This window comes from Pyricularia oryzae, chromosome 3, assembly GCF_000002495.2.
Source record: "Pyricularia oryzae 70-15 chromosome 3, whole genome shotgun sequence".
Taxonomy (NCBI): domain Eukaryota; kingdom Fungi; phylum Ascomycota; class Sordariomycetes; order Magnaporthales; family Pyriculariaceae; genus Pyricularia; species Pyricularia oryzae.
Window position 1 is genome coordinate 557,752 of NC_017849.1, and position 14,811 is coordinate 572,562.

A 14,811-nucleotide genomic window follows, 5' to 3' on the forward strand; every position below is an offset into this window, starting at 1 on the left:
GACAAAAATACAATCGTTTTCACGCTTCTCCGGTTCATTAACCTCTTCTTCATCAGCTAAAGGTTCCAAATTTTCTATATCATTTTCCTGCAATCCAATAATGTTCTGTTTGTTAACCAAAAGCTCGTTTGGATCCGGAACCACCCTCCTCCTTTTAACCGGCCGTATTGCCTCCAGTTGTGCTTCCAATAAGCTGATTTTTTGCTGGGCGCTAGCCAAAAGGGTATCTTTGGCTTCGAAGCTTTTTTGGACTTTTGCAAATAAAAGACGTGAAGTAGCGTTGGTTTTGTTGGATTGGGAAAGTTTTTGCAGTTGAAGTCGGATATCTCGGGTCGTTTTAGGGGTTTTCCAAATAAGTAAAGACGGGTCGTTAATTTTTTGGGCTGGGCTTTCCGGTGTTTTATCCCTTTGCAAACCGTTGTTTTTATCTTTCATAACGTTGGCGTTGCTATTTTCTAACAAAAAAGGGCTTAAAAGTGGTTTAACCAAGTTTACCGGCCATAACCCCGTTGTACGCCAACCAGATTGAATGGTTTTTGCTATAAATGCTTTTAATCTGGCCTTTCGATAACAAAGTAGGAAATTTCGTTTTCCAATAACTGTTGAACAGCAAAATTGGCTAACAAATCCAAGTTGACGTCGATAAGCTTCTTTTAACGGCCCAAAAACCGATAGATCCAATGGTTGAAGAACGTGTGACGAATGAGGGGGTAAATATAGGAGTTGAATATTATTTTGCAAGCAAAGAAGCATAGATTCGTCCGTTATATGTGATCCATGGCCATCCAAAACTAATAACCGCTTTTCAGGGGTTAAAGGTTGGGTATACGGAATAAACACCTTTTTTAACCATTCGATAGCCGTTTGGTTATTTGTCCACCCGTTTTCGGTTGCATGAAATTGCCAATTATCGAAAGGGCTTAAATCCGTGGGAAACCATTGTTGTTGTACGTTTTTTCCCTTAAATATAACGAGGGGAGGGAGGGCAACGCCCGTAGCCGATATACATTCGATTATAGTCGTCCAACCACGCGTTCCGGGCTCTTTTCGTTGCAACGGCCGGATCCCGTTAAGCCCTAATACTAGGCCATTAGATCCTTTGCCTTCCATTATACCGGTTTCGTCCATATTCCAACGGTTTTCCGGTTTAATAGCGTTAATAACCGGGTTCGTAATATAAAGCCACCAAGATTTAATTACCTCCGTAGTAGCGCCATTAACCCGGGCGTTATCTATTCGACGGGGCCTTTGGGTTTTAAGGATTGGATAACGAGCCAAAAAACGAGTTATCCAACGTTTTCCAAGGCCTTTTGTCTCTCCGGCGGCTTGAAGAATTCGTTCGGCAAAAAAGCGTAATTCTTGATGCGTTGGCGGAAGCCCTAAAGCTGTTTGGGTAAGTACCCAATCAGCCAAATGCTTTTCCTGTTCCGTGGAAAGCCTTTGAAAAGGGCTTTGTGCTTTTTTATAAGGTTGAGAACCTTTAAGTCGACTTTGAAGTGTAGACCTAGGTATTCCCCATTTTCGGGAGGTTTTTGCAATTGGATTGCCATTATTGACGTCGTTAATTGCAGATATAAGCTGTTTTTCAGTATATTGCTTCATTGGAAAATGGAGAATTAAAATCAGAAAAAAGTAAATCCAAAAGTGACAGATTCATCGAGATATTTATAATAGAAGTTGGAGGATAAAAATAAAAGTGTTGTTATTTTTGGGTGCCGAACAGGGGGGGTGCCGAACAGGGGGTACGCAACGTTACCTGTTTCATTATTTGTCCACCCGTTTTCGGTTGCATGAAATTGCCAGGTATCGAAAGGACTTAAATCAGCTGGAAACCATTGTTGCTGTACGTTTTTCCCCTTAAATATAACGAGGGGAGGTATAACAGCCCCCGTAGCTGATACACATTCGATTATGCTCGTCCAACCCCGCGTTCCAGGCTCTTTTCGCTGTAATGGCCGGATTTTATTACGCCCTAACACCAGGCCATTAGATCCTTTGCCTTCCATTATACCTGTTTCGTCCATATTCCAACGGTTGGCCGGTTTTATAGTATCGACAACGGGATTTTTCAAATAGGACCACCAAGATTTAATTACCTCGGTTGTAGCCCCATTAACCCGGGCATTTTCTATTCGCCGGGGTCTTTGGGTTTTCAAAATTGGATATCGGGCTATAAAACGGCTAACCCAATGTTTCCCAAGGCTTTTTCTTTCTCCGGCGGCCTGAAGAATTCGTTCCGCAAAATAGCGTAGTTCTTGATGCGTTGGCGGAAGGCCTAACGCGGCCTGCGCAAGTACCCAATCTGCCAAATAGGTTTCCTGCTCCTGTGAAAGCCTTTGACAAAATCTTTTCGCTTGTTGAATTGACTGGGCCCCCTTTAAACGATCGTGAAGGGTACTCCGAGGAATACCCCATTTTTGCGAGGTTTTGTGAACTGATTTGCCATTTCTTATGTCAGAAATGGCAGCAAGAAGCTGATTTTCAGTGTACTGTTTCATTGGAAAGTTTGGAGCAAGAATCTTCAAAAATCAAGTTCTAAAGTGAAAAATTCGTCTAGATATTTATAAAATAAAACAAAGGGTTGATGTGGCTGAGTAGATATTTTTAGGGGCCGGACTTTAGGGGGGTCGGAGATGTGGAGCCCAACGTTATAATCTAAAGAATGGGGTCAAACAAGGTGCGATTCAGGGATAGAACATTCGTAAAAACTCAAAGCAGCGAGCTTGCTTGGGTATTCTTCTAGGTTTATGTAGTCTCGTCACACATTATTAGAACAGTAGAAAAAAAAAGAATGATCGTAGCCGTGATTGGAGCATCTCTGCTCCTCGCACTAGACCAGTATTGGAAGAGGGTACGAGCGAGGACCAAGCAAAAACGGGGCGTGAAGGGCTCTGCTCGTCTTCCGAAGATAGGCATGCGAAACTAAAGCTCCTCCTATTGGTAGATGTAGCAAAAGGGACCAGAAGTGGTGTCGGCAAGGTCCTTGATGGCAATCTTGCCGCCAGAGTAGCCGAGGTCGATGATCTCGTCGGGGCTGGTCAGGTTGCTGGGAGGCTCGTTCCACCAGGTCTGGTGGGCGTACAGCCCCTTGCCGAGGTCGTGCAGGCGGGCGGCGCGGTCCTGCTCCTGCCACAGGAACCACACGCGGTCCATCTGGCCGTGGTGGACAAAAAAGGCCGGGTCGTTGGGCGAGGTGAAGACGTCGCCGCCGGGGTCGCCGCCCATGACGTAGTGGCCGCCGCCGTGCGGGCCAATCTCCACCGTGCCCTTCTCGCCCTCGGACACTATTCTGAACGCGTCAATGTCGGGGGCCGTCAAAAGGTTGAGGACGGTGGTGTAGTTGGCGAAGCGCATGTTGACGCCGGGGCCGACGTCGCGCTTCCAAGGGCGAGGGTTCTCGCCCAGGCCGTTGTCGGGGCCTGCGGGCACGCCCTCGATGGCTCCGACGGGACCCAAAAGGATGGTGCGGTTTAGGAAGGGACCCGTCTTGACCTCGCCGCCGCCGACTCCGGGCGGGATGCGCAGCGTGGGCGCACCAGCTTGGGGAACGCCGATCATGGCGCCTTCGTGAGGTCCGATCCACTCGCCGTTGCCTCCCAGGCTATACTCGTCGCCGTTGAAGATGGGCGAGTCTTGGGGAGCAGAGGCGTACTTGGCCCAGTCCCAGTACTGAAGGCAGTAGTAGCAGACAGTGGTCAGTAAAAGGGGAACCGCAAGTTTGAACCGTGGTTTCCGGCGATTGATGCATCACAAAAACTCACAGGTTGGTAGCCCTTGTAGCCGCACTCCTCACGCAGGGCCTTCTCGTAGGTGTAGACAAACCAACGGTGCCAAGGCTGGAAGTTTCCGGTGTAGTGAATGTTGAGTGTCTGCTGGATGTGAGTGACAGTAAAGTCATCAAACTAGATTCAGGGGACAAGGTCAGCGGACAAGGTCATCGCTTGTTTGTTGCAGCAACCATGTAAAGATGAGCAGGTAAGCCAATCAATAGCCATGTCAGTAGGGGAACTTACTCGAGACCGAACACCAGGAGCCACGGATCTAGGCGTGCGGGCGGGGAGATCCATCAGGCACTTGACAGCGCGGACGTAGTCAGCCCTCTCCTCCTTGGTGAGGTCACCGCTGTCGGAACAGGAGAACAAAAGTCAGCAACGGCTTTGTGGGGTCAAGGTCCGGGAGGAAGCTCTCCACGGGCTACCACTTACTACTCCTTGCGAACGGCGACATTGTCGGCCGTGCACGTGCTCTTGCAGGCAGTCTTGCGCTTGGCATCGACGGCCTTGGCCTGGAGCTCTGCCATCTTCTTGGCCGAGATGTCGGCAACCATCTTGTTGACCTGGGCACGCGCGACCTCCAAGTCGTCGCCGGCAGGGATCGCAGGGGCAGCCGAAACCCCCGCGGCCAGGGCCGTGGCCGCAGCCAAGCAGGAAGAGAACCTCATGGTGGTGGCCGATTGGGTGCGGTAAGCTCGGACAAGAACCTGATTTTTTTTTCTTTTTCTTTTGTTCCGAGTGGTCAAGACACCGAGGGAGAGGTGAGTGCACGTGCGGGATGATGCCTGGGGAAAAAAAGGAAACCAGGGAAGTCGATCATTGCAAAGAGAGGCCAAAAGACTCCAATAAATAAGAATCGCGTTCGGCGTCTTGTACCACGTCGGAAAGGGGTCGGTGGGGAGACACGGATGGGTCCCGGTGTGCTGGGTGGACTCGGTGGGGTGTTGGCAGGAATGAAAGCCGCCAGAAGTGCAATTAAGTCAGCATTTCTCATCAATAAATTAGTAGGGGAAATGGCCAACAACGCCTGATGGCCCCATTTTCGCAAAGTCTGCGTACGTAGGTAGTTAGCGGTGAAATTTTAAAAGGATTAAGTATTGGAGACCGATATGCCGAAGATATCAAGCAGCCCACCTTATGGGGAGGAGGAGCGAGAGGGGCGCAACATCGAGTCCCCACAAAATAAATACCTTGTTCGGTTTTTTATATGGGTCCAGTACATCCTCGGCATATCCCATCGGCCTTTGCAGACAGCAACCGGCGCCTTTTTTATATAGCGAGAAAGATAGCGACACCAAAAGGAGTAATGCCCACCTACCTATGTACGTAGTATTACAACATGAAATTTCCACATCAATTCCGAGGAACTGGAGTCTTCTACAGTCCGAAGGGATAAAAGTGACACTCGGGTAGTGTTACCGTCCCCAATTGCGACTGTCGCGTCGCCTCCACCGAAAACAAAGGTGTGTAGCGAGTCATGCCATTGTATAATTAAACGAAAGTAAGCACTACCACGTAGCTCTCTCGCACCCAATTTACCAAGTTTTCCAGCTTTGTGGTCCATTGCAAAGCCCCAAACCTGGCACCCGACATTTCGTGGTGAGTTGTGCATGGTATTTCCATGACCAACAGGTCCTGAGGTGAAAAAAATAGGAGTGCAATTACAATGTATTACCGCCTGCGTATTGACTGCCACTGTCTGCGGGGTATCTGGAAAGCAACCCTCACCGTCGTCTTTGTGGTTTTGTTTTTGTTTACTGTTTACCACACCACTGGTATGAATCACCCCCCATCCCAGATACCGACAGTTGAATATACCTATAGCAAATTGTCAACACCTGACTGAGCTTTGTACGTGGTCAAGAGCTTGGACGACGGAAGATCGTCGCCGCTGACAAAAGACCCCTAACAAACAACGAACTTGCGATGGGTCCGGGCCGATCCGGAAGCACGGCCGAGCTTCGCTAGGAAATTCTCGACAATTGCTTCATGTACCATTTTGCAATGTCCCCTCCTGCCCAGATTTTGGTGTACGAATCTTGCCCTAAAATGTTGGTACAAGGTGGGATTGCATGGATATGACCCCTAAATTAATCCACATATCCTCGCCGCTTGGTGGGGTGATGTTCAAGCTTACCCTGCACATTTACGTGATTTATCAAGCCCTATCAGGTATCCTTTGTTGTTTTTGACCCCATCAAAATGAACCGTGGGTCTGTCGAACAAGGCCAATGCTCAAAGATGCAGAACGTAGTAGTGATTCAGGGGTAGTACCACGTAACTACTATAGTAGTTGTCGAGGTGCAACCTACAAAGCACGTCGTAGTCATGTGGAGGTAGTGGTTGTCCAATCCAACACTTACCCCATGTTCTTCACCGAGGAACCCTGTCTTGCCTGTTTTAAGGGTCCACATCTTGCCCCCAAAGGACCCAGTGAAACGTTGGTCCAAGGTTTTCTTTGATCGATGTTTGAACCAAAGCAGCGACGACCTCGATCGGAAAAAGAAAAAGAGAGAAAGGGGCAAGGATCTATCGCGTGGTGTGGCACACCACTACACCATCTCGACCCGGCACTTTAAGATGCACGTGGCCCGGCATTCTGGAAAAGCCCCAATCAGCTCTCGACATGTCTCAATCTGGTGCAGCTTGATCCCTTGTAGACTTTGCAAAGACATCGGGATGCCAGACAAGGCCGTCGCATGAATCGCAATGGGATGTCATTGGCTTCGTCCGAACTGACTGGTCTGTTTTTTTTTTTTTCTGATCCCCCCTCCACGACAGGATCCGGCGGCCCATCTGATCCGGTTCTTATTGTTTTTGACCCTTGTCTGTGGTCGCGAACCTATTATGGTACTAGTAGTGGCAGCGAACGTATAAAGTGGCAATCCCGAATTTTTCCAAGCAATGCCAACCAACCAAAAAAAAGTCAAAGTTGCTGCGAACTTTTTCGGAAGCTGGCACCGGTGGACAGAGACAGGGTTTCTTGGGACCACCCATGTCGTGCGATGCAATAAAATGGTCCGCAAAACGCAGGAACACCCTTGGCGCATTCAAGGGATTCCAAAAGAAACCAGAGGAGGGAGAGTCTGGGAGGAGATGAGCGTTCCGATCGTTTAGGCGATGGATCGCCTCTCCCCGCCATGCTACCAACGTACCTGATACATACTATGTACATACTTTCTAAATACCTCCAATGGTTTGTGAAGCATATCTAGTTGGATATATGTAGAAGAGACAGCAGTGGAAAAAAAGAAAATCGTTCCCTGATCCGTCACTCCCGTCTTGGCGATGATAACGTTGATGGTCATGCTTCTTTCTGCCTAGGCTCTCACGAAGCTTTGTTTATAAAGCTTGCCAAGTCATGAAGGCCACTTTTATCCTGCCGCGCTGCCATAGGACCCAGACCAGTTACCATGGAATCCCTGAAACCTAATATTCAATGGATGCACATCTCTGTTTTGTCATTGGAGGAATCAAGGGAATCAGGCAAAACCATGGTAGGGCCCCGTGCTGTCTCTGTCGTTTCTGTCCATAGCTTATATTCGATATTGGGACGAGCACCACCCACTTTTGGGTGTGGGTAGGTAGTGCGCGGTATTGATTCTCGTCGCGGTGGGATGAATAACAGGGTTTGCGGGCTGATTCCCGGGTCGCACTTTGACTACACCATGCACGCAAATGTGGATTTCTTTTATCCCTTGCTTTTTTCACGAAATGCACCCCCCCTCTTTCAACTCCATCCTGCGACTTCTCCATTCCTCCGAAACAGAAAATGGCGGCTCCGTCTCGCGAGAGACTGGCGCTCTCCCCTGGATTTATCTGCACCATACATGCATACATATCTACGTGATATAACCCCCCCCCCCCCCCCCAAGGAAGTGTGGCATGGGATGGTGTCCTGGTGCAAAGAACAAGCTGCTCGACTGGCTGGAACCCTGGTGCCTCGTGCGTGCGGTTCAGACTGAGCTCCCGCTAGACAGGTCTGCCGGGCCACAGCGGCCAACGACAAAAGACGTCCGACGACAAAAAAGAAAACACTGGCGGCAGAGACCATGTCCGGCGCGGCCAACGGCTCAACGGGGGCGACGCCGCCGCAGGACGGCAGCGGCGCTGGAGGTCCTCCTCCACCCTTCAAGGTCTACCTTCCAGGAGAGCGCACGGATGAGAACAGAGGCGGCGAGATTTTGGCCATCTGCGTCGTCCTCACCATCTTGGCCATCGGCATCACTGTCTTGCGTGTGTGGGTGAGGAGGAAGTTCCTCAGCAAACTCTCGTTGGATGATTATTCAATGGTCATGGCAACGGTCAGTTATGTTTTTTTTTTCTCAGTGATTATTTCTGAACCAAAGATTATTAACTCTCAAGGTGGCATTCCAGATCACGCTCATAGCAATGACGGGGACTGTTTTTGCCCAGGTATTCAACGGTGCCGGTCGGCACATAGAGTATATACCACCGCCAGTCGTCATCCGTGGCCTGCACTACAACTTTGCGTCTCAACCGCTGTGCCTCATCGCTCTGGGGTTCGCCAGAGTCAGCGTCTCGTTTTTTCTCATCCGCCTTGCCAACTCCAGAAAGTACAAGTGGATTCTTTGGTTCCTGATTGGGTTGACGGTCGTCCTCACCGTCGTCGGAGTCTGTAAGTCTGATCGCACAAAGCGTTGTCTTTCGCAAGGACTTATAAATCTGTTGGATCATACTCTGCGATCTGCCTACCAAAAACTAACGCCAGCCACTCCAACCAAAAAGTCCAAACGCTTTTCCAATGCCGCCCCATGGCCTTTGTATGGGACAAGTCGATCCCGGGAGGCGAGTGCGTGTCGACCGAGTACCTGGTCTACTCGTCGTACGTCAGCTCGTCGCTGTCGTGCGCGTCCGACTTTGCGCTGGCCTCGCTGCCGATCCTCATGCTCCGCAACGTGCAGATGAACTCGCGCGTCAAGCTGGCCGTCATCGGCATCCTGTCGCTGGGCTTCTTCACCGTGGCCGCCGGGGTCATCAAGACCATCTCCCTGACCAAGTGGGGCCTGCAGGGCGACTACCTCTGGGACACGGGCGACATCACCATATGGTACACGGCCGAGATCGCCGTGGCCATCATCGCGGGCTCCATCCCCTGCCTCAAGCCCCTGTTCAAGCGCATCCTCGAGACCACCAGGCGCTACGGCAGCAGCGCCCGGACCGCACCCCCGGGCTACGTCTGCAGCTGCGGCAAGCCGGCGCCGTCTTATGCCCAGGGCTCGGGCTCCGGGTCCAGGGGCGGCGGCATCGTCGGCAGCAAGCAGCTGAGCAACAACACCATCGGCTCGTCGGGCAAGAAGCGCCACACCAAGCTGGCGGATCCCTACGGCGCGGAGGACTACGGCAGCTTCGAGATGCAGGTCTCCCCGGCCGGCACCAACGGCTACAGGCCCCACACGAGAGACCTCGAGGCCGCAGCCGGCATCGGCGCGGTCAACGCCAACGACAGCGGCAAGAGCAGCAGCAACGACAACAGTAGAAATAAACGAATGACCCGGATGGTCCCGACGCTGGCGGTGAACGAGACGACGGTGACGGGCGGCCGGGACTCGGATGAGGAGATTATACTCCAGGGCACCGACGGCATCGTAAGGACGACGCACATTAGCATGTCGGTTGATGATGTCAAGGAAAAGAGCGTAAAGGACATGGTTTGAGCCATGTGAAAACGATACAGGGTTAATGAGGGGTCCAGCTTCGGGATCATGCATAAATATATGCCAGGATTCATTCATATTGCGACCAACTGTTATTATCTGAAGCGGGTGGCCTTTGGATATTTTTTTTTTCTTGACTCTTTTCTGTTCTTTTTTTTTCTTGGTAGCATTTTCCCGTTCAAGATCTGTAGAGCTGTCTTCTGCCGGCCTGCCTGGGGTTTTTCATGTATTATTAGTTCGCTTCTTTGTTGTCTTTTGCCAATCAGAACAATGCGAGCGACGAGGTTTTGGGAGGGCCAAATTTGCTTTTTCATAAACGCGGCCCTGCGCCGTTTTTTTTCTTATCTTGAGCTGCCCCGAATCTACAGTAATCGACTACAAACAATATGTCCCCCTGGTGCTGCTGGTTTGCCCGGCTTGGCCAGGCATTAATTCTGATTGCATAACCCTCTTATAGTTCCACCCCCAAAACTTCTGCAACAAGCACCAAACGCTGCCGACGCCTCGGGGTTCTGAAAACGGAGGTTAGTCTTGATTCGATTTGAATGCCCGGACATGTTACTTACTGTGAGTTGGCGATAACTAGCATCTCCATTAAAGTCGCAGCCATTTTTTACGAGTTTTCCGGAAACTCTACCACTGCCAAAATCAGTTCCGCGGCAGCAGGACCTTGTGCGGCCAACGTCAGTTTTCTGCGACTCAAACGGAGGTGTCACGCATTTGCATGTCTATACCGGCGCATATTAGCTGAAAAGAATAAACCCAGAAAGCAAAGAGGATTACCCTCAAGAACAATAACGTACCGCGCGAGCATAGATGATAGAAATGTTGGCGAGCAACGTCAGCAGAGTAAAAGGGAAGAGCTGCATTCTGAAGAACAAATAACTAGGTATTGTCGAAAGTTTGTGAAGTAGTGAAGAAGTTGACATGTTTTCTTCGTAGAGGTCTGTATACAATGATGGGAATATCTCGAACCTTTTATAAGTGATTGCAGTGGCTAATTTAGGTGATTATTGCAACTTACATGGGTGAAATGACGATTCATACATGTTATAATCTATTTTAGCCCAAGGTTGTCTGCAGGACTACTGCACTGTTTTGCGTGTCGCGTGCAATGTCCCCTTTCAACGTTTAAACGTTCATTCTGTCGTGTCCAGCTTCGCTTCGTCGCCACCACGGATCAAGGTTCAAGATGTAGTCCAATTCATGATTTGCTCAAGTTGGTTAACATTTGATTAGTCAAAGTCGCCTGCATGGTTTTGACTAGCTTGACCGATAGGTAAACGTGGCTTGACAATTCAACTTTCCAAGGTAGGTAGGTACCTAAATAGGGTAGTTAAGGAATAATGACCGGGACTTGTCAAAACTTGGACGGTAGCAACACAGCATGGGGAAGGAAACAAAAACAGGAGTCAGTGCCCTTTTCAACAAACTCAGTCTTTGCAGCCTTATCTACGTTTTCGGGGCACTTTGGGAGCAAAGTGCCCCCATAAACCCTATTCTCCCCTTTTTCTCTTTGCATCCCTCGCTACAGCACTCTAATTACGCGAAACTGAGTCAAGAATACTTACTCCCCGGTTTGCTTTTTTCGCCGAATTTGATCTCAGGCTTTTTGTGGAATTGATCATGCGCAAGTTGCAACTCAGCACGCACCGCTGAGCTGGTAATAAATTTTGACCTTTTGGCAACAGAGTGGCAGTCTCGCCGGTGGCGTGGTCCACAAGACGAAAACCTTTGCCTCTCTGGCATGAATGAGGGAACAGTTTGGCTCGAAGATTTTCAGGCATGCATGTCGAAGACTTGGTCGGCATCACTTTTATCTCCCCTTTACTCGTCCACGTAGGTTTAGCAGCCTTGGGCTCTCCTACTTTATTCGGCTGGCCCTGCTTTTACTGTTTCCAAGATTGGTCATAGTTTACACTCCTGTTCAAATCGCCTCAAAAGACGGCGCTATTAAGTCTCCTCTTTCCGGGTAGTGAGAGGGAACCCAACACCTTTGGTTGAAATAAAAATGTGCGATTGGCAACCATGGGCTGGTTTTGTCGCTCCTCTATTCCTTGCATCTTCCACTAGACGACTCCAAACGTGGTGAGGGACACTTGGGAAAAACCGGCTTTGTCGAGACTACAAATGTATTCCATGCAAACACGTACGCCACTTTCTAATCCAACATATTTTCGGTCGGTATATTCTACAAGCTCAACTTAAATCTTGAAATACATCGCATGATTGAAAGACATTGAGTGGATGCTAGCCCCTTGTAGACTGGCAAGCTTCCAGCCATTCGCTCATCCTGCTTTGCATTCGAAAGGCTGCGAGCTAGTGATTTATATCCAAGTTAGTCAGACATCTCAAGGAAAAATAGCTTGGAGAGAGAAGGATGAGTACCAACCATCATTCAGTGTCACCCACATAGAGTCTGCCTTTCTTTCCGCTTCAAGCCGCTGTCGTCCGCTCTACCTAGGCCTCGAAACTCGCATCATCGATGATCGTCCTCCCATAGATTTATCCCACCGGGCTTGAACTCAAGGTCATCCCATCCACAAAGGGCCACGTCAGAATGCCTGTCGGATTTCCGCTTTGAAGAAAGAGTCCGAAACGCCACGAGGACATACTTCCATCCGCCGGTGTCTGCATCTCGCATTCTGCTTGCTTCGTAAAATGTCCAGCACCTAAGCCGCTCGTGTTTCCGGTTAGCTTCATAGCCTTCGCAGCGGCACGAGAAATACACAGGTCCCTCCGCGGCAGGATCCTCAAAGTCGAAACTTGCTAGCTCAAAAGGACCCATGAGGGCGAACTCGGAGCAAATGAGGTTTATGTCCTTCAAGTAAAGGTCACCATCCACTTCATTCGAGAGGAAATCCATAATCTCCTTCCAAGGCTCATCGGCGCGATCAATGCTCGTCAGAGTGTAGGTCGTACGCAGGAGCAGATCTCCTTTGACGAACTTGGCCTCCCAATGCTCGTGAAGCAGGGCTCTGCGACATTTCTCGACGTAGCGATTTCCGAGTGAAAGTTTTGTACGACTGCTTTTCTCGAGATAAGAAAGCGGCACACCGTGTTCCTGGCCGTACATCTGATGCAAGTGCGCAAGCCTGACAATGCGCCAATCCAGCCGATATCTGATGTTCATCCGTGAGGGCAGATTGAATACGGTCCGTTCGGGGCCCTGTTTGCACTGATCAATGAATCTGACTGTGCCATCACGTCGAAGCTTCCATCTGTGAAGTTTGATGCAGCTGCTACAGAAGTAGTAGCCTGGAAGGTCCCTCTCCAGCAGGTGAAGCACGTTGTGTGTGACGTTGAGTGCTCCGTTGAGATATTTCTTCCCGATAAAGTAGACCTTGTAAAGCTCCTTGCATGTCAGGCTGAGGCAGATTTGAGAAGACGGTGAAAGTTTGGCAACGATGTTGTTGCAGATCTCTGGTGGTAACTTCAAAAAGGTAGTCGTGGGTGGCTCCGATGTGGGCGCAGGAAGCTTAGGCTTGAAGCAAAGACAGCAATAAACAGATGAGACCGATTGTCGGCTTGAAATCTTGATATCTACATTCGACTGGAAGCCTCTTACCTCTTGCAACGTTTCCATGTTTGCGTTTGCAGGTGAGGCGCAGGTGAACTAAGGGCGGTTCGAATTTCAGGCTCGGCTGCACTCCAGCGTACTTCTGGTGTTTGGGTGACGTGGACAAAGGTGCAAAATGAGAAAGCCACCAAGGTAAGAGTGGTAAGATGGCCGGTCTGGTATCAAAATGTTTGTTGTCATTTGCTAGCTTTGCTCAATCTTTGGGGAATGTATCAGTGGAATGCATTTTTATACATTTTTTTCTTTCCCCTGTTGATCGATCGATAAAGACGAGCAGCTGGAGTGATGAGACAAAGAACGGTGAAAGAGATGAAGGAGATGAAAGAAACCAAGATGCGGCTTGACGAAGTTTTTGAGCTTCCCTGCAAGCTTTCTACATCTAGAACTAGATCTAGATCTAGCTCCAGTTGCTTGGTCAGAATAGCTTCTGGGTGCAGCTGACAAACGAGGTCTTGGGTCCCGCCCTAATTTCTTTGCCAATTTCGAGGTGATTGGCAGCCTGCATCGATCACGTGGATCTCTCGAGTGAGGGCGAAATATGTGGACTTTCTCAATAAGAGGTGCATGCTCACAGCTTCCAAGCCAATGAAACGTAGCGGTCCCAATACTTTGTCACGCCTTAGCAGGGATCTAACCACAGGCCTGGAAGTGACAAAGAATAGTTTTTGTTGCGGTGCTCTCAAAGAGGTGACCGAGGGAACAGAATCCTAAGTCTAAAAAAGTCCACAAACGTCATCAAGTCTTGAAGCTGGCCGACTATCCTGCCTGGCCCTACCACCCCACGACAACCAATAGCCCCCGCATGGCGAATTCGTACAAGGCGTAACCATTTTGCTTTCCGAGGCCTTCAACTTCGGTACTACCCAACGCCGGCTACGTGCCATCTCATAGTCAAGGAATAGGCCAGTGCCCTTGGACGAAAAATACCTGGAACTCGGATGACTTTAGTTTCCAAGTCTCAAGGGCTCGTCGGAGAGACTTCGAAACCTTTTCACTTTTGACAGATAAGCAGTTGACACACCTTGACTCCCATTACAGGACACAGAACCTGGATAAAGATTGGTAGGTAGGATACTAGAGGATGATACAATATTTAAACCCATGTGCCATTCGTAAAAGATATAATGTATGGGCGTATCTAACAGTCAGCCCTAGTAATCTAGCATCTATAAAACTATCTTCACTGCCGCCGCCGCTTTCGATTTCCTTGTACTCTTAAAATTAGGTGGGCCAAATTATCGTTGCAAAGAGACCTAACTTGACAAAGAACCCCCGTCTACAACCGGTCAAAATACGCTTCCGACGCAAGCATTACGGTGACACGGTCCCTAGCACTACCAACAGGAAGGCCGGCCATGCTCCATCGACGATTCCCATCAGATTAGAGGTGATGTGACTCAGGCTTGACTTATCTCACTCGTGCTAGAGGGATTAAACTATCCTTGCTGACTTTCTGGTCTTGTGAGGTATGTAGAAATGCATTTCAAGAGTCAGTCCATGTAGTGACTAAAAAGTCTCAGTTCTCATGTCTTGGCGCTATCAAAAAATACAGACACTTCTTCACCGCATTCCCCGTACGCGTCGCCCGCCTCGTCGTACACGGCGTCTATATCGCTCCTTTTGCAACCTCGAAACTCTCAACTGGTGATGCCGCAGACTCTTGTTCCCGGCGCTCACGGCGAAGCGAACTCAAAGGTCTGGTTTAGACAGAGCTCGATCAAACAGGATTTCGAGACTGAAAAGGGCTTTGTTACGGATCTGACCGCTCTGGAAGCGTTGC

The 14,811-nt window shown here is 49.6% G+C and overlaps 4 protein-coding genes across 4 annotated transcripts; 1 reads left to right on the forward strand and 3 right to left on the reverse strand.

The window, feature by feature from the left end:
* Nucleotides 1-1,865: 1,865 nt before the first annotated feature.
* MGG_07419 (uncharacterized protein) lies at nt 1,866-4,624 on the reverse strand. Its single transcript, XM_003711256.1, has 4 exons — nt 4,206-4,624; nt 4,014-4,122; nt 3,762-3,902; nt 1,866-3,669 (listed from the first exon to the last, which is right to left on the reverse strand). The coding sequence occupies exons 1-4, from the start codon at nt 4,439-4,441 to the stop codon at nt 2,935-2,937; spliced, it is 1,221 nt and encodes a 406-aa protein (XP_003711304.1). The 5' UTR covers nt 4,442-4,624; the 3' UTR covers nt 1,866-2,934.
* Nucleotides 4,625-7,658: 3,034 nt separating this feature from the next.
* Nucleotides 7,659-9,895, forward strand: MGG_07420 (uncharacterized protein). The gene is made up of 3 exons (XM_003711257.1): nt 7,659-8,077; nt 8,151-8,412; nt 8,523-9,895. The coding sequence occupies exons 1-3, from the start codon at nt 7,826-7,828 to the stop codon at nt 9,449-9,451; spliced, it is 1,443 nt and encodes a 480-aa protein (XP_003711305.1). The 5' UTR covers nt 7,659-7,825; the 3' UTR covers nt 9,452-9,895.
* On the reverse strand, nt 9,827-10,320 carry MGG_16625 (uncharacterized protein; the record flags this gene model as incomplete). Its single annotated transcript, XM_003711258.1, has 3 exons — nt 9,827-9,963; nt 10,018-10,033; nt 10,255-10,320. 3 exons carry the CDS (start codon nt 10,318-10,320, stop codon nt 9,827-9,829), a joined length of 219 nt encoding a protein of 72 aa, XP_003711306.1.
* A 1,610-nt stretch (nt 10,321-11,930) lies between these two features.
* MGG_07421 (uncharacterized protein) lies at nt 11,931-13,037 on the reverse strand (the record flags this gene model as incomplete). The annotated part of the gene is made up of 2 exons (XM_003711259.1): nt 11,931-12,935; nt 13,020-13,037. 2 exons carry the CDS (start codon nt 13,035-13,037, stop codon nt 11,931-11,933), a joined length of 1,023 nt encoding a protein of 340 aa, XP_003711307.1.
* Between the last annotated feature and the right edge of the window lie 1,774 nt (nt 13,038-14,811).

Bases quoted from the DNA above. Each gene is read 5' to 3' on its own strand.
- MGG_07419 (XM_003711256.1), bottom strand. From the start codon at position 4,441: ATGAGGTTCTCTTCCTGCTTGGCTGCGGCCACGGCCCTGGCCGCGGGG. The intron at 4,123-4,205 runs GTAAGTGGTAGC...CTGTTCCGACAG, and splicing joins GTCGCCGTTCGCAAGGAGTA to CGGTGACCTCACCAAGGAGG. The intron at 3,670-3,761 runs GTGAGTTTTTGT...TACTGCCTTCAG, and splicing joins GCTACAAGGGCTACCAACCT to TACTGGGACTGGGCCAAGTA.
- MGG_07420 (XM_003711257.1), top strand. From the start codon at position 7,826: ATGTCCGGCGCGGCCAACGGCTCAACGGGGGCGACGCCGCCGCAGGAC. The intron at 8,078-8,150 runs GTCAGTTATGTT...GTGGCATTCCAG, and splicing joins ATTCAATGGTCATGGCAACG to ATCACGCTCATAGCAATGAC. The intron at 8,413-8,522 runs GTAAGTCTGATC...CCAACCAAAAAG, and splicing joins CCTCACCGTCGTCGGAGTCT to TCCAAACGCTTTTCCAATGC.